This window comes from Physella acuta, unplaced genomic scaffold (assembly GCF_028476545.2).
Source record: "Physella acuta isolate Inbredline_101_S28 unplaced genomic scaffold, ASM2847654v3 ptg000398l, whole genome shotgun sequence".
NCBI lineage: Eukaryota > Metazoa > Mollusca > Gastropoda > Physidae > Physella > Physella acuta.
Window position 1 is genome coordinate 536,798 of NW_026731917.1, and position 18,935 is coordinate 555,732.

General features: G+C 37.5%; 2 protein-coding genes across 2 annotated transcripts in view; one reads left to right on the plus strand and one right to left on the minus strand.

Moving 5' to 3' along the window:
* The window catches only part of LOC131942279 (aspartyl/asparaginyl beta-hydroxylase), an 83,530-nt gene that overhangs the window by 54,832 nt on the left and 9,763 nt on the right, over window positions 1-18,935 (plus strand). The window lies entirely within an intron of this gene.
* On the minus strand, window positions 695-18,553 carry LOC131942282 (nmrA-like family domain-containing protein 1). The gene is made up of 12 exons (XM_059302069.1): window positions 18,488-18,553; window positions 17,254-17,441; window positions 16,851-16,978; window positions 16,062-16,206; window positions 15,035-15,130; window positions 14,750-14,943; window positions 14,022-14,183; window positions 13,415-13,444; window positions 12,258-12,293; window positions 4,529-4,599; window positions 3,506-3,524; window positions 695-1,326 (listed from the first exon to the last, which is right to left on the minus strand). Exons 1-12 carry the CDS (start codon window positions 18,508-18,510, stop codon window positions 1,207-1,209), a joined length of 1,212 nt encoding a protein of 403 aa, XP_059158052.1. The 5' UTR covers window positions 18,511-18,553; the 3' UTR covers window positions 695-1,206.

Below are 18,935 nucleotides of genomic sequence, written 5' to 3' on the forward strand. Positions count from 1 at the left end.
ACATGTTTACGTTTTAAATAACAGGCTAAGGAATCCTAGCTGGTAAATAAATCGTTTTTGTTTGTAATCCACCAGACTCCACGTTGTAAGTAGGGGGGGGGGGGGATTGCTGTGAATCTTAGGGGGGGGGGGGGGGAAGGTTAAGTCAAAATCCAATATTAAGATTTGTGTACGAATGATGATAGTATTTAAGTGCTGCTTCCAAACCTGAATGTCAGTTGAGCAAGTAAAGTTCACCTGTTTCTGTGACCTATGCATATGAAGAGATAGTGTGGTCAGCACTATGCCCAGCCGCCTTTACTTTCCCTAACGTGAGTTAGGTACCCATTAGAGTTGGGTGGACTCAGTGACGTTCTCCTGACTTGAACCCGGATTCGAAGTCGAGACTTACGGGTTAGCAGTCTAGCTCTCTACCGCTAGGCCACTCCTATTGATAGTTTCTCAAGATAGTTACTGGATTGGTGGTGGATGGGGTGGGTGGGTGGGGGGAGGTCGTATATGATTGTTATCAACGTTCTCAATGTTACACAAGCGAGATTAAAAGACAACTAACAGAGGTAAGAGAATAAAACGATCTGCCTCGGTCTCTTTGTTAAGATAGACCAATCTACTCAACGTCTCTTTGTTAACACAGATAGTCCAACCTAAACGTCTCTTTGTTAACATAGATAGTCCAATCTAAACGTCACTTTGTTAACATAGATAGTACATTCTAAATGTCTCTTTGTTAACATAGATAGTACATTCTAAATGTCTCTTTGTTAACACAGATAGTCCAATCTAAATGTCTCTTTGTTAACATAGATAGTCCAATCTAAACGTCACCTTGTTAACATAGATAGTCCAATCTAAACGTCTTTTTGTTAACATAGTCCAATCTAAACGTCAATTTGTTAACACAGATAGTCCATTCTAAACGTCTCTTTGTTAACATAGATAGTCCAATCTACTCAACGTCTCTATGTTAACATAGATAGTCCAATCTAAACGTCAATTTGTTAACATAGATAGTCCAATCTAAACGTCAATTTGTTAACACAGATAGTCCAATTTAAACGTCAATTTGTTAACATAGATAGTCCAATCTACTTAACGTCTTTATGTTAACATAGATAGTTGAATCTAGTCAAAGTTGTGAAACATAAAGCTGGCATAGAACTAGAACAATTCCAAAGACAAACATGGCGATTACAAGAAGATGCCGCCTCATACGTCGGTACCAAAATGCTGGTCTTTGAGCAAGTTCTTCGGCTTGTGGGCCTCCGAGAAGGCGCGACACCTTTTATTGTGCCGTATTTCCTCCTGAGTTACTAAAGACGCTTCCTTCTGCACACAAAAAAATAAGTAAATAATTACATTTAAAACATTTGATACAGTGTCCAAAAATGTAAGTGTTGGGTGCGATTTCTGGAATACAATGCTGTTGTGACGAGAAGAAAAGGAAACGCTTACAAAGAAATGTCTGCATGAACAATGCTGATCAGATTTCCCACGCAATAAATCGAGATCTGCTGGGAAAGATAAATGTAAGGATTCAGGTTTACCCTCTCTTCTAGACTACATCAAAATGTCCTCCTTTTTACTTTCTCGTATAATAAAAAAATTATTGTAATCGTGCAAAAAAATCGAAATCGAGATTTTTACAAATCTCGACGTTTACACCTCCTAGTATCGGAAAACCATAATTTTGCAATTTAACCCGTATGTCTCTCTGTGTGTGTGTATGTGTGTGTAACACGATAAAACGTTACAGCTAGGTTGATGACATTTCATATATAAGTATTATATCAAATTTGTAGTTCTGTATCAACTTTTCAGCGATTTCCGGTAACCGGAAGTGGAACTTATTGTACTTTTGGTTTTTCAAAAGCCTATAACTTGAATACTGTTTCAGATAGTTAGACGAAATTTCACACACACACACTAACACACACACACACACACACACACACATATATATATATATATATATATATATATATATATATATATATATATATATATATATATATATATATATATATATATATATATATATATTATATATATATATATATATATATATATATATATATATATTATATATATATATATATAAGTAAAATATCTATTTCTCTGCTTTCTGTGAAATTTTGAGTAATTTCAGTTTACCGGATATAGATCTAGTACTTTACGCTATTTCCAATATCGAAAAAAAAAACCAACCGCATATGAATTTATAAAATGCTAGTAGTCCTGACTGTTTGCTGTTCACATGGTGCGCAATTCATTGTTTCTACAAGATTCTATTCTACATTTAAAAGTTAAAGTAATTAAAAAATTTGATTAAATATCATGTCTATTTCCCGAGTTGCCTTCCCTGTAGTGTTATTTAAGAATATTCAACCAATCAGTGAATAGAAGTTCACATTCAAAACAACACTGATTTTCTTAAAGGTAAAGATATAGATGAAACCTTAGGCGGCGATACAACAGAAATTCTAGAACAAAAATGAAATGGCATAACATATTCCGCGGATAAAGAAGTCATAAAAATTTAACAAATCAACTTGTTCAATGTTAGACTATGTAAGCTACACCATAGAATCTACTTTATTTTGTGAATTTTTAAAGCTAAGTCGATTTTCTGATACCACGAAAAATTTACTTCGATTTGATTAAAAAGTTGATCACTAAATTCACACACTCCCGCCTAAGCGGAAATAATGTCTTAGAGATGAACTGCTAACTAAACAGTTCCATGCAAGCAGTAGTGGTTTAAACTAAACCAAAACATGATATAGGCCTTTGTACATTAGCTCCACGTTATTCTATGTTTAAACCTGTCCTATCTAGCAAATAGAAAAGAATGGATTGATTTCTTATTGAGAAAGATAGTTCAACAGTTGATCAGTTCAACAGTTGATCAGTTCAACAGTTGATCAGTTCAACAGTTGATCAGTTCAACAGTTGATCAGTTCAACAGCTGATCAGTTCAACATTTTGAAGGTCAATAGTTAACCAGTTCAACAGTTGATCAGTTCAACAGTTGATCAGTTCAACAGTTGATCAGTTCAAAGCTTGATCAGTTCAATAGTTAATCAGTTCAATAGTTGATCAGTTCAACAGTTGATCATGTCAATAGTTAATCAGTTCAACAGTTGATCAGTTCAACACTTGATCAGTTCAACGGTTGATCAGTTCAATAGTTGATCAGTTCAACGATTGATCAGTTCAACAGTTGATAATGTCAATGGGTAATCAGTTCAACAGTTGATCAGTTCCTCAGCTGATCAGTTCAACGGTTGATCAGTTTAATAGTTGATCAGTTCAAAAGTTGATCAGTTCAAAAGTTGATCAGTTCAACATTTTGAACGTCAATAGTTAACCAGTTCAACAGTTGATCAGCTCAATAGTTGATCAATTCACCTTGAACTTGAACTCAACAATCATGAAATTTGTAATGCAAAGCAAACAAACAAACAACCAAAAACAAGTAAACAAAAACAAAAGCACATAAACTCACCTCGACTTTTGGGACTGGTCTGAAATACAGTAATGATCAATACATTCAATTAATTCATACAAAGATAGAGAGATAAACATATTTGCAATAATTAGAATTTGACTTAATATCCACATGACCCTCTTTAAAGGTTAAACTGACATTCAATCTGTCGTGGATGTTTAGTCAATCAGTGAGTGAGCTCATTTAGTCTAAAGGAAAGTTTATTGTCAAAAGTCTAAAGGAAGTATATTGTCAAAAGTCTAAAAGAAGTATATTGTCAAAAGTCTAAAGGAAGTATATTGTCAAAAGTCTAAAGGAAGTATATTGTCAAAAGCTTAAAAGAAGTATATTGTCAAAAGCCTAAAGGAAGTATATTGTCAAAAGCTTAAAGGAAGTATATTGTCAAAAGCCTAAAGGAAGTATATTGTCAAGTATATTGACAAAATCTGTAGATAGTTTTTACTATTTTCCTGCCGAAGTTCGAACAACTATCGGAGCTTTCAACAAACAAACTTTAACACGGTGAACGTAAGTCAAACTTTAAAAAAAAATAAACTCCAGGAAAAAGCAGTGAAGCAATTGATGTTCAGTTTAACTTGATCTTTAAAGATGGGTAGTAAATTTATCTTTTGGCTTATTAGAATTTTGCTGACGTCGCCAGAGCTTTCAATTAACAGTACAATGCCGCTAGGGGGTACCAAGTGGTCGTTTTGTCAAGCACGATTTATTTTTGTCATTTAAAATTTATCATTACGTTATTGGAGCTAAGACATTGCTGTTACGTTAAATTCGGGGGAGGTTTAGGATTATCCTGCTTGACATCGAGCTAAAGAGTGGCACCCTCTAACGGAGATGTACGAGCTAATCTTAGAGGATAAGTCGTTCAGTAAGTGAGCCAGTGAACCTTTCCCGAGTTGTATTCGATCTCTAGTCTGAGAAGTGAACGACTAAACCTCTAGGGTACCGGGCGCCTACGACAAGATGCACATCAATGACTTCACTAGGCAGCAGGAGCAAACAAGAGGACAAGAGAACACTTACAGAGAGACCGGACTGCTAAAGAACAAGTTGAAGGGCATGACATCCATTATTTTCTTTTTCACCATTTCATGCTAAGATAAAAACAAACGGGATTTGTTTTTCGTGATTTTATAATGGTTTATTTAAAGCTGTTTAACACCTATTTAAAAAACCATATGGACGCTGGCATGTTATTTGGAGTTTTGACAAGTTAGATTTATTAATCAAACTATAGTGTGTTGTCATTAAATGATTTGATTATTATAGTTAACATGCATAACAAAACAAAATGGGTTATGGTATTCAAAGGGTTAAATCGTTCGCTTCTCAACGATTTCAAATTAAGAATTTTAAACTTTACAATTTTGACCCCCATCTCTTTTTGTTCTGAAATCGTAACCATCCTCCAGAATTCTATAAAAAAAGAATGAGGCGTCCTGTCAAAATTCAAATAAGTTCTAGCCTAGCTTTCTAGGTTCAAATTTAATACCCATCTTAGTGAAAATTCACACAGCAAGACCTAGAATAGAAGGCACGGAGGAGCTATTCTAAAAATAGAACAACCGAGGGGCCAGGCATGTGCACTGAATTTAACTAGAATTTTGATAAATATAGAAAAAATATTGGAGACAAGAAATGTTTCTAGTAAAGTTGCTTGGAATGCATTAAACCTTACTTCAAGCGATCTAATGCTTAATAACTAATCACGCGTGTTGGAAATTAAAATTAATAGAAAAAGAATGGTAAGCAGCGAATACATACAAGCCTAACCACAAAGTATTTTATAGATCTACATTTTAAAACACGTAACGTTTCACGAGTCGTGTATTGTATATTTTTTAAACTTTGAATCTGCTTCCTATTGATCCTTATTGCTTCAGTTTGTATTCGACTTATGGCTAATGTATTGGAGCCTTGACTTGATATATGCTAACTGCTGTGGACTATGTCAAGAAGAGAATGGTCAAAGGTAATTCTAATTTTTTACTAATGCTTGTGTGTGAGTAGAAGGGTGGATGGGTGGGAAGGGCATCAACATTCTGCTCTGGGTGCCGATATTTTGCTGCAACAGGAGTTTACAATCCGCATTAACTGCATCCTGATCTTTCAAATAGAAGTCGACAACTTAATTTTTATTTAAAGAAATGACGTAGATCTAGCTAAAACAGCCATTTTGAAACCACTCAACCCGAGACACAGTGTTTACCCTAGAAAGATGGAGAGATATTCTGGAAGGGGGGGGGGGGGGTATGTTGTGGGGAGATAAAGAACATCCTCAGTGGACACGAAGCATTGGTTGGTTACCTTCATAACCATCTTGACCACAAGATACACATTTAAAGTTGGCTTTACCATAGGTTTCAGTCTAATGATGAATCCATCTTTACTAGTTTAAAACAGCTACATTTATTTTATTATTTGTTATTTTTGCTGTGAGCCTTTTTAAAAATCATTAAGATCTTGACTGTGTTAATTTTATATATTGGATTTGATTAAACGAATTAGGACTGTCCTACAGACGAATCGGTACCCTAAAATAATTAACATGCTGAGAAAACAAAGAAAAGAAATATAAACAAATCACGACTGTGCTACACTGTGTTGTTGAATTAAATATGGCAGTTCTATTACTATTATAAGATTTGTGTCGTATTTTCTGTTGTCTTTGATAATATTACTTTTCTACTTAAACAACATTATTTCAATATAACAGTTGGAAATTTACTATTCCCTATAGACATTACCGAGGTCATGAGAATCCTTCCATCATTATTGTAGTCCTAGATAAATAAGGAAAATCGCAATTGCAAATAACTATTCAAAGTTACATTTTAATTCCATAAATTCTGCTATTTAAAGTACACACACACACACACACAAACACACACACACATCTATATATATATATATATATCAGTAGCGTACGCATGGGGGAGCAGGGGGAGCGGCCGCTCCCCCTCTGGCCATTTTTAGCAAAGTGGCGCCTTTTTGGAAACTTTTAAAACTCAAAGTTTTAAACATTGATATTTAAAAAAAAAAATTATCTTTGGTCGGCACATCTATGCAAATCACAAGATTTATTTCATGCAGCAATTAATTATAACAGTAATAGACAAGTAGAGTCAACGTTTACAACACGTATTAGCAGCTGTATCAGTTTGTCATTCTAAAAATAACCATTACGATACTTTGCAATGTTTAAAAAACCTCTACGGGTAGTACCACTTGGCAAGATGGGTGTTAAGTTTAGGGCAACTGTATAATGTATTTACTTAAGAATAATTGAATTAGAAAATGTTACATATAAAACGTCAAACATAATAACTTTATATAAATAGTTTAAATCGTGTAATTTATTTTTAAAAATTACAATACAAACACAAATACAACTAATGTGGCACCTCTATTTAAATTTACTTATGGGCGAACTGCGTAGCGGTGGGGAAATTTTGACATGGTCAACAACGTCGTCACGATGAAGTAGTAGTATTATGACAGTTTGGGCGATATTTATTAAGATTACAAATTATATGAAACAGTATCAACTTTATATTATTATTTTGGTTTACTAGATCTAAATCTATATTATATTTGAAAAATGCTTATTTTGTATTAAAAAACAACAACTCATTTTAAACTAACACTGATCGCACAGTTAATTATCCGCTACTTATTTAAATCTATTTTTGAATCAGTATGCATGCGTAATTGAATATGTAATGTTTAGAACAGTCATCTAAAAACTGACGCAATGTTCACTCTGAGTTGGTTATCCACCCCACTTCACCACCACAATTGTGTAGAGTAACATTAATGTCACTCCTAGGTATTCGCTGGGTTGGATAATTGACCTAAAGTGATCGGGCAGTGGTGAATGAAGTTGAACCCCTCCTCCCCCCCCCCCCCAACCCACCCCGAACTGATCTGTTAAGTACATTTGGGAAAACGCGTAATGATGTACCAAAGTACCATGCCGCCAGAATTATAGCTTTTGAAAATCTCTGATTTTGCATTTACCAGTAAATGGTGTGTGAGCAATACAGTGATCTAAACCATACCTTCTCATTATGTGAAAAAATTAACTTTAAAGAACACAAAAAGTCAGTAGCTAGTTAAAAACTTCATGATCTTAAATGTAAGACCGATATTTAAGATACATGTAGGCTATTATTCCGAACGAGCCGACCCGCTGCGTATCATACGCCGCTATTTAGTTGTTATTTTTTCTACGTTTCAGTAATTTATAATTTGTGAATTCGACAGTACCAATGCTGTCATTGAAAATATTTTCTTAAAAACACTAAACCCCCCTTCCCCCCACCCCCCCCCCCCACGCAGCCTTCTCTTAGTTACCTCCTCTAAGTTTAAAATCGTTTCAAACTAAATTATCTGCCCCTAATAACCGTCACCAAACCCGTCTCTATGATTGTAAAATGTAAACAGCGTGAACCACAGCTCACAGACCATGTGAGGGGGTGGGGGTGGTAGCGATAGAGAGGAAGAGAGGGGACTGTAAGGCGCGCTTGCAGCTTGTTTTCTAACGGCTCCCAGAAGAGAATTATGTATATAGATGTTTTACTTTTACATTGAAAAGCTGGCTTTTATACCAACTCTGATTTTAAAAACTTTCAGTATGCTGTAATACTTTAGCATTTATGATGACAATATATTTAATTATGATTGTAGACAAAATATTTTTTGAAAAAAAAAAAGAATAGTGTTAAGCTACTTTATTAGATTCTAAAGTAATTATTGATTTGTTTTGATATGTGTAATAAAATGTGTATATATTTATATTAAGATATTGATTATTTCCCCTTTTCGCTTGTGTTAATTAATGTCCCAGGAATTATTATGTAATTTTTTTTACAACAGATTATGCTGCGTTCATTGTTATATATATATATATATATATACAGGCAGTCTCGGGGAAGGACGGTGGAAGGAGAGTCAAGGGCTGCCGGGCTTTAATTAACGTGTGCCCAAAACCGAGGTCGATGGAGAATTGTGGTTGGAGCTCTTTGTTAAATCAGGGGCCCCAAAGTACTAACTCGTCCTATCGTCTAGAGTCTAGACCAGTGCTGCTAATACTTGTGTTAAAAGATAAAATCAAGTCTCCTGCTTCAGCGCTCCGAATCACACGAGAACGAGCATGGGCCCGTCTAAAATTAATCAATAGATTAGACACATGCGAATAGTTAATTAGATCTATTGATTGATAATTTCTCTACGTTTTTGGTGACTTTTTAGTTTTTTATGTGACCTATCAAGTGACATTTGGCTGTCATCAGATGGTGACATTCGCCTCGCCTTCACCACGCATGAATATATCGTGTGACGACTGGGTCGGAGATTTGGAATTCCAAACGACAGAAGCAGACGACTAGTTTTTTCCGAATTCACCCTAGGTAAGTTGACTGCACTTTTTTTTGTTGTTATCAAATAAAAAAATGTGTTTAAATTTTTTGGAGTGTCAAATATTTTATTTTAGCCGCAGGCCTACATATTGTATGTTAGACAATCTAATTAATATTTCTCAAATTACTTTATATTTCAAAAAAACTCTTTTCTAAAAAAATATTGTTACTACACAAAACAAAAACTAAGAGATTACAATGGGTCGACAAGATGAACTAGCTAAACCTGTTCAAGAATATAATGCAATTTTCTTTAAGATATGTCTTTATCTGTTCAAAACTTTTGATTTTTTAAAGTATTTTTTTCATTTATTATAATAAAACCGTATAGATTTCATTTCGTTTATAGTGTTGGCCAATTGATATTAAATATTTTAATTATTTTTTTTATGAAAAGTCAACAAAGGGCTCTATTATTAGATGATTTATTTTTAAAAAATACCTTTTTACTTTCTCGTATACGAAGTTTAGAGGAAGTATTGTAATAGTGCAAAAAAAATCTAAATCGAGATTTACACCTCCCTGAGTTGGAAAAAAGTTTTGCAATTGTGTACGTTTGTCTGTGTGTGTATGTATGTATGTATGTATGTGTGTATATATGTCTGTGAACACGATACCTTGAGTACTGTTACAGCTAGGTTGATGAAATTTCATATATAAGTATTATATCAAATTTGTAGTTCTTTTTCAACTTTTCAGCTATTTCCGATAACCAAAAGTGGAACTTATTCTATTTTTGGTTTTTCAAAAGCCTATAAATTTAGTAGGCTACTGTTTCAGATGGATAAACGAAATTTCAAATATAAGTAAAAGATCAAATTCTCTGCCTTCTATCAAATTTTGAATAATTTCCATTGATCGGAAGTAGTAAATTACGCTATTTCCGTTTTCTCAACAAAAAAAACAAAAAAACAAAAAAAAAAAGTAAAAAAAAAAACAAAAAAACACGCATATCTATCTGTATCAATAATTTTCTTCTTGGAGACGCTAGAAAACAAGCTGTAAGCGCGCTCCCTACCACCCCACCCCTACATGGTCTGGTGAGCTGTGGTTCACGCTTAATGTTTACAATCGTAGAGCCGGATTTAGTGGCGGCTATTGGGGGCAGATAATTTAGTTTGAAACGATTTTTAACTTAGGGGAGGTAACTAAGAGGAGGCTGCTTTCACGGGGGGGGGGGGGGGGGGGGTAGGGTAGGGGTTGGGGGAAAGGAGGGGGGTTATCGTCCTTAACGACTTACTGATAGTGTTTTAAAGCAAATATTTTCAGTGGCAGCATTGGTACTGTCGAATTCACAAATTATGAATTATTGAAAAGTAGAAAATAAAACAACTAAATAGCGGCATATGATACGCCGCGGGTCGGCTCGTGAATTTATAAAGCAATAATAATATTCTGCACTATTATAACACTATTATACACATATTGTTTGCCATTCTCTTGGTTTGCAATTCTTTTTTTTTTCGACGAGATTCTATTCTATTTTAAAAAGTTTTAGTAATTAAAAATTGATTAAAAATCATGACCATACCCAAAGTTGCCATCCCCCGTAGTGTTATATAAGAATATTTGAGAAAGTTTAGGGGAGATCACTCCCACTTTATTTATTTATTAAAATACTCATAATATGACTAAAATCAAGTAAAAACATAGCATACAGAACTTCTACATCTACTATGGAATTGACTTGACAAATTGAGTTGTGTGTACTTTGATATGAGTTTCGAGTCTTATAGTAAGTTAGGGGTCGTCCATAAATGACGTCACAATCGGAGGGGGAGGGGGAGTCCATAATTTTGTGACGGCGTGTGATGAGGGGGAGGAGGGGGGGGGGGTTCAAAGTTGCGACGGCACACTTTTGCATTATAAACAAGTTAATAAAAAGTATAGTGACAATTTAAGCGCAATTTCCTTAATTAATTTTTTGTGACCGAACGAAAGGATATTTTTGAAAACTTTCTTCGGCAATATTGTTTTAAATTACGACAGGAATCGATTGGTAAATGTTTCAAGTCGCTAAGTGGTCTGGTTGCAGAGATATGGGCCAAAAACTGCATTTTGTCGAGGTTTTTTGGCTTTTCCGGGAAATCCAGGAAGGAATTCCGGGAATTTTTTTAGCCCACAATCATCCTCAAAACTTTCTTAACATATTTGCTTTTGGAACTAGTCCTCGATATTGCTTCGTTGAGGAGGAGATACGACTTAAAGCTGCGGACACACATCCATCTATCCATCCATCCATCCATCCATCCATCCATCCATCCATCCATCCATCCATCCATCCATCCATCCATCCATCCATCCATCCATCCATCCATCCATCCATCCATCCATCCATCCATCCATCCATCCATCCATCCATCCATCCATCCATCCATCCATCCATCCATCCATCCATCCATCCATCCATCCATCCATCCATCCATCCATCCAGAAATAACGAATTAATAATCGCAATTGTCAGTATGGAAATTGCGCTAAAAAGCAATGTTAGAAAACGAATTTTAGACGTTATTTCGCGTTTTGAAATCTGTTTTAATAAATTGCACTAGGAATTGATTGAAATACTCTATTTTGACAAAGTTCAGACAAGATTTTGGAAAAATATCGATGTTTTAAGAAAAATTCAACTGCAATTTTGAGGTGGGGGGGGGGGGGGTTGTAGGCTGAGGTGTGACGTTATTTTAGGGGGGTGTCTGGCTTTTTGTGAAGATGTGTGACGGAGGGGAGGGGGGGGGGAGGTATAAATCGTCAAAAAAAGTGTGACGTCATTTATGGATGACCCCCTTATAGCGTGTGTATGTGTAGACCATAATCCAATGGGGATAAGTGAAGCATTATTTTAATTATGTTGCTAAATACAACAATTATTGGCCAGTTTACATCGATTGTTTTTTCCTAACATAAACTGCAGCTGTTCGATTTATTCTGAAGGTAGGGGAAAAAAAGTAACTGAATTAATATGAGAAAAAATGAGGGGAGGGTGGAGTCAACTAACTTGAATTAATATCGGAGGGGGGGGGGGGTAGAACATAATTTGATAGTAGGGGACGATCAAAAGTAACTTGATATTTTGGGTGGTGGGGGAGGGGTGGTGGGGGAGGGGTGGTGGGAAGAACAAAAGTGACTTGATATTGGGGTGGGGGTGGGAAGAACAAAAGTAACGTGAATTGATATGGGTTGGGGGGAGGGGGGTAGAACAAAAGTGACTTGAAATTTTTGGGGTTTGGGGGGGGGGGAGAACAAGAGTAACGTGATATTTGGGGGGGGGGGGGGGATGTATGGGAGGGGCAGATCTAAAGTAACTTGAACTGATACAAAGAAAAACTTACAGCACCGCGGAAGGAATCAATGGTAGCAAAGGTTTCCTGAAAGGCATTTATTCGCTTTAAAATATAATGTTAACACAGTGTCACATTCATTCGCTTTAAAATATCATGTCAACATAGTGTCACATTTATTAACTTTAAAATATCATGTAAACATAGTGTCACATTTATTAGCTTTAAAATATCATGTCAACACAGTGTCACATTCATTCGCTTTAAAATATCGTGTCAACACAGTGTCACATTCATTAGCTTTAAAATATCATGTCAACACAGTGTCACATTCATTCTTTAAAAATATGGCAACATAGTGTCACATTACATTCATTCGCTTTAAAATATCATGTCAACACAGTGTCACATTTATTTGCTTTAAAATATCATGTCAACACAGTGTCACATTCATTCGCTTTAAAATATCATGTCAACATATTGTCACATTTATTTGCTTTAAAATATCATGTCAACACAGTGTCACATTCATTCGCTTTTAAAATATCATGTCAACACAGTGTCACATTCATTAGCTTTAAAATATCATGTCAACACAGTGTCGCATTCATTTGCTTCAAAATATCATGTCAACACAGTGTCACATTCATTAGCTTTAAAATATCATGTCAACACTGTGTCACATTTATTTGCTTTAAAATATCATGTCAACACATTGTCACATTCATTCGCTTTAAAATATCATGTCAACATAGTGTCACATTACATTCAGTCGCTTTAAAATATCATGTCAACACGGTGTCACATTTATTTGCTTTAAAATTTGGCAACATAGTGTCACATTACATTCATTCGCTTCAAAATATCATGTCAACACAGTGTCACATTAATTCGCTTTAAAATTCTCATAAAGTAGTCAAGTAGTTGGAAATGTTCATGTGAAGTCATGTAGTTGGAAATGAAATCAAGTAGTTGAAATGGGGATGTGGGGGGGGGGGGGAGTGGTCATAGTATCAGCCTTCCCTACCCCGCTCACCACCAGTGACGCCACATTTTAAATAAGCCAAATCTGCAAACATCGTGTGATTTCAAATGGAAAAGAATAACCTATACGCCTATGTCATTCAGACTTAAACGTGTCTGATCAATTTGTGAGCTTGAGTTTTTTTAAATGTTTCAAATAAAGGTAGTTAACTGTGATTAAATACCTGATTCTCCATTAAAACCTCCAGGAACACCTGTGGATAAAATTGACGGTAAAATTTTCTCAATGTTAGATGGATGGTAAAGTATAAAGAAAAAGAAAGGTTCCCATCTCTAGAAGTAACACTCGGACAACACTCGTCACATCGGTACTTAAAGTCACTATATGGCTTCATGATGGCTTTCTTTGTTCAGTCCAGATTTTAGTCGTGGTTTAAATAAGGGTTGTCAGGCCAGGTGGTTCTACAGCTTCACCAGACCCCCCCCCCCCCCAGAGTTTCTTCCAGGCATCTCTCTACCCCCCCCCCCCCCGAACGAAATGAAATTAATATATAAAAAATATATACTTTTAACAGTGTCCGCCCCCCCCCCCCCGAAAAAAAGTCAACCACTCCGCCCCCCCGGAGAGAAAAGTCTGGAAGAAACACTGGACCCCCCCCCCCCTTGGCCAGATGTTTCTAAAGCTTCACCAGACCCCAATCGGCCCGATGGAAAAATATCACCGCATCCCAGCATTCCCATACTGATAGCAGGGTTCAAGATATCATGCTAGGTACCATCCCCCAAACATGAATGATTAGATGACGTCCAGCTTGAGGCTTGACGTGTTACCTTATCTGTGTCCTTGAGCCACTGCTCGAATGAACGGTTGTAAGAGTTGAGCTCCATGGCCACCGTGTGATCCCATTCGCTGAGGGTGCGGTAGTGGGCAAACATCGAGGCCAGCTCCTCGGCCCCGTCAAACATGAACTGGTAAAACGCCGCCACGGGTATCTAGGGGGGGGGGGGGGGGGGGCAACATAATCAATGTGACATTAGCTAAAAAATGACCTGCGTTTTTAAAATAACAACGCGTATTTTAAATAAATTTTATGTAGTGAAGTTTTTAAAAAATACTGTCATTGAGTAGCTTTAGTTGATGTGTAGATTTATCGTGATGTTTCTGTGCAGATTTTGGATAATTAAGTTACACAGCTCCTGTGTGGTTCTGAGACGTGGGGAGTAAGGCAAACTAATAACAACAAACTTCAGACTTTCATTAACAGCCGCATATTGAACATGAGAAGCAGAAACAGCCGGAATGTCATGGACCCAACTTGGAGGAATCGTAAAGAATCGAATACGATGGAGAGGTGTGGTTGCGTCCCTGAGCTCCACAAGGGAACCAATGGAATGGCGATGATGATGATGCCTGCCTACTCCGCAGCTTAAATGGCTCTCTTATTAAATACATTGTATTTAACGCATGATCCCAAGACCCACTGTTACCCCTAAGCTATTGCTCCTGGGCATTTAGCTTCTCAAAGGCAAAACGTGTGTTGACAAAAACAAGCAAGTACCTTTGGGTTGTAAAACCTTAAGTCCGGGAAAAAAGCATTTAGCTTTTCTACAATGTCGTTGACGGTCAGATAGGAGGTGGAGAGTTTTATTGTCTTAAATACGTAGGAGTCTGTGCGTAACGCCATTTTGGAAATACAGTGCCCGAAATCTACGATACTTCCACAGTTTAGGCCGACGTCTCCCATAGGCAAGGCTGTAGAATAAGGTACAAGCATTTACATATCCATTTTAAACTTGACAAGAAACATTTGAAATGAAAAAAAAGCGTGGATGAAATATCATACCAACGGCAAATTCGTTTTTCGTTGTTTGATGTGGCTTGAACACAGTGAGTAAATTCTCGTAACAAAAGCCAAGATGTACTATTGTGTACGGGATCCCTATTAATAGTAAACAGAGTTATTGTTTTTCATGAAAGTGTTAGCCAATAGCGTTAGTTGTAGCAAAGGTAACGAGTAATACTGAATAACATAATTATCTAGACTCTAGAGACTCTAAGAGTCTAGAGAAGGGGTCTCCAAACTACGGCCCGCGGGCCGGATGTGGCCCGCGATGACCTCTCATCCGGCCCGCGGAGATCTTTTTGTCCACGGAAAAACCGTTTGTTGGTGATGGCTGAGGAACTTTGCCCAGAAAAATCAAAGACATGCCTAGAAGAAACTGGCCCCCAAACTGAAATTTGAAAGTCAATGCGGCCCTCGGACTGAAAAGTTTGGAGACCCCTGGTCTAGAGCATTTAAACAAAGTGGTGCGACGTCTCAAGGAAGTAAGAACCTGGGTCATAGGCGGGTCATAGCGGCTGGCAACATGGGTTGTCGCCTGTCTGAGGGAGAGACCGTCGGTCATTTTTGGCACAGAGAGACTTGGAGATGGAGATGGAGAGAGGGAGAGAGGGGCGGGGTCTAGTTTCTGCTGTCCCTTTATATTCCCAGGGGGAAAGTGTCTTTAGATTCTACTGTCCCTTTATATTCCTAGTTCCCATATTTAAAACAAAAGTGGCGTATGGGATCCTCAAAAACCTATATTATAAAAATTAATCTATCAAAATAGTTACAACAAGTGCAGTGTGCAACACGTAAATACTTTAGAGTTTCATTAACAATTATACAGTTGTAAATGGTATAGTGTAGTAAATGAAACTTATGGGTTGCTGTCCCCAGCTATCGAGCCTCATCTGCCATGGAACTTCTCAGTTTAGCAACCAAGCTTTACCGATCCCACCACCTCGACCCTATTCAATAACAAAGTTATTTGCAATTGGTGATGAACATTGTAAGACAACTCTACACTAGCTCAACTCTGCATACATACCTGCATTGACAATATAGTTTTCTACCATTGCCTTTCCTTCAAAATACTTGCATCTTTCTTTGGCTGTTAGACTGGAGTACTCAGCCCCTATGTATATCAAGTGTTTGACTTTACTCTGCATTGCCGCATTCACGACGTTAAAGCCCTGGAGAAAACAGACATGAATATGTGCAGCTGTTGGCCTCAACTGTTTTAATATGTGCAGCTGCTGGCCTTTATGTGCAGCTGTTGGCCTCAACTGTTTTAATATGTGCAGCTGTTGGCCAATATGTGCAGCTGTTGGCCAATATGTGCAGCTGTTGGCCTATATGTGCAGCTGTTGGCCTATATGTGCAGCTGTTGGCCAATATGTGCAGCTGTTGGCCTATATGTGCAGCTGTTGGCCTATATGTGCAGCTGTTGGCCTATATGTGCAGCTGTTGGCCTATATGTGCAGCTGTTGACATGAATTATTTTGTTATGTCCAGCTGTATTTCTTGTGCTGAATTGTTTTGTTATGTGCAGCTGTATTTGTTGTTCTGAATTATGTTATTGTGTGCAGCTGTTGGCCTGAATTGTTTTGTTATGTGCAGCTGTATTTGTTGTTCTGAATTATGTTATTGTGTGCAGCTGTTGGCCTGAATTGTTTTGTTATGTGCAGCTGTATTTGTTGTTCTGAATTATGTTATTGTGTGCAGATGTTGGCCTATATGTGCAGCTGTATGTATTGCACTGAATGTATTGCAACAACAGCTGATAACTAAGTGCACAGGACACTACAGTAGTTATTAATTATTATCACAGGCCAACCTGCTGATACTCGATGTCCACACTCATGGTTTCCCAGTAGGTTGTATGTAGAAAGACCGTGTCTATGTTCTCCATTGCTCCTTTGATGGTCAGTGGTTTTGTCATGTCACCTGTGTGTAGCGTCACTCCTTTGTTGGGCGACAAGTAAAACTAAATTGGCACAGACTATATATATATATATATATATATATAGGCGTAGCGAGGGCGGGGCAAGGGGGTGGGGACCGCACCGGATGACACCATTTAGGGGGGTGAGACCAAGGCAAACAAATTTGCAAAATGTACAGAAGAAAAATGCTTTTTGCTAGTTCCGTTAATTATTAATTAAAGTTAAATAGTCTTTTAAAAACAAATCGACAATTATTACAAGAGGGTGGAGGTGATACCATGTTTTTAGACTAACCTTTAGAGACGAGCTCATCATAGGCCTCACCCTGCATCGTGCGGGTAAACCCGTTGACTCTAAACCACGCACAGCCCAGCGCCGCTTCCGCCACGGCCCCTCCCGTCATGCCGGTCACCCCGAATATCAGGATATTTGTCACGTCATCCTCCGATTGTTTCCGAGAAGGCGCACTCATGCGCCGTAAACTAAAAACAAACAAACAAAAAAAAAATTAATAAGAAAATGCTATTTATTAAAATGAAACAGAACTATCGAATATACTCTTTGCTTGCACGAATATCGTAACCAGTGTTTCTTTTAGACATTTTCTCCGGGAGGGGTCACTTGAAACCAGTAGCGTAGCGAGGGGGGGGGGCGGGGGGGGGGAGACCTTAGGGGGCGCCAAAATGGGTTGGAAAAGTAAATAGAAAGGTTGAGGGGGGTGCAAATCAAAAGTCTGAGGGGGGGGGGTGCAAATCAAAATCTCAAGGGGGGGGTGCAAATCGAAAGTTTGAGGGGGGGGGGTGCAAATGGAAATCTCGAGGGGGGGGGGGTGCAAATGGAAAAGTTTGTCCCCGGGCGCCGGGAAGAGTCGCTACGCCTCTGCTTGAAACTTACGGGGGGGGGGGGGGGGATAAGACGCACTAAAATTTCCGGAAGATAAACTCTGATCCTAACCCTGATCATAAACCTGAAAGCGGATACAAGATAAATACAAGAACAGAATCTGATATAATACTCTACACTTAAGTTTAGTAGATCCAGACATTGTAGTCTAATTTTAGTGTTTTACTATTATAAACTTTGTTTTAACCAGATAGTTGCTTCCAGGCATCTCTTCGGGGGGGGGGGGGGCTCTGCCCCCCCCCCCCCCCCCACCGAAGAGATGCCTGGAGCCCCACCGAACGAAATGAAATTTATGTAGAAAATATATACTTTTATTAGTGTCCGCCCCCCCCCCCCCCCCCGAAAATATCAAGTGCCCCCCCCCCCCCCCCCGGAGAAAAAAAAGTCTGGAAGAAACACTGGTTTTAACTTTATACTATAGATCTAGGTCTAGATCTAGAACTAGATCTAGATCTAGTTCTAGATCTAAGTTAAAAAATGAACTAGATTTAGATTCTAGACCCAGATCTAGATCTAAGGTATAAATATACACTTCGTCAATGAGGTGCACATTCTAGTTTTTTTTTAGTTCAATAAATTATAGCAGGCTAGTTTAGACGTTTAAAACTTTATCTGAAAATTTTACACGCATGATAGTTTCCAACACATTTCGCTTGTTTAGCTGGTCTTGAAAGTTGTACTCTGGGGCATCGTGTAGTCGCTAATGTCTTCAAACGTGTTTCATCTTGGTGCTCATTTGTTCTAATCAATCGGGAAATTCCGCAGTTTTCTCTGTGAACGGAATTTTAAAACAATGTCCTTGTCTTCATCTGTTCTATACTCTACTTGTCACAAACAGGTATACACCTTTAACCGAATAAAATGCTTACTATTTTGGACATTTTAACGTTTATTCCACCAAAACCTGATTAAAAAAAAAATCTGATAGTAATTAAAATAGGGTTTCTTCCATGCATCTTTTTGTTAAAAAGTCTTTTATTGAGAACAAAATTGACAAATCCCGACTGTAAATGAACATAGTAAGTATTATCTGTGCACAGTTTAAACCTATCGCCGGGTGAAGGGGGGGGGGG

Bases quoted from the DNA above. Each gene is read 5' to 3' on its own strand.
- LOC131942282 (XM_059302069.1), bottom strand. From the start codon at position 18,510: ATGTGTTGGAAACTATCATGCGT. The intron at 14,944-15,034 runs GTATGATATTTC...CTTATTCTACAG, and splicing joins GAAAAACGAATTTGCCGTTG to CCTTGCCTATGGGAGACGTC. The intron at 12,294-13,414 runs GTATTTAATCAC...AATGCCTTTCAG, and splicing joins AGGTTTTAATGGAGAATCAG to GAAACCTTTGCTACCATTGA.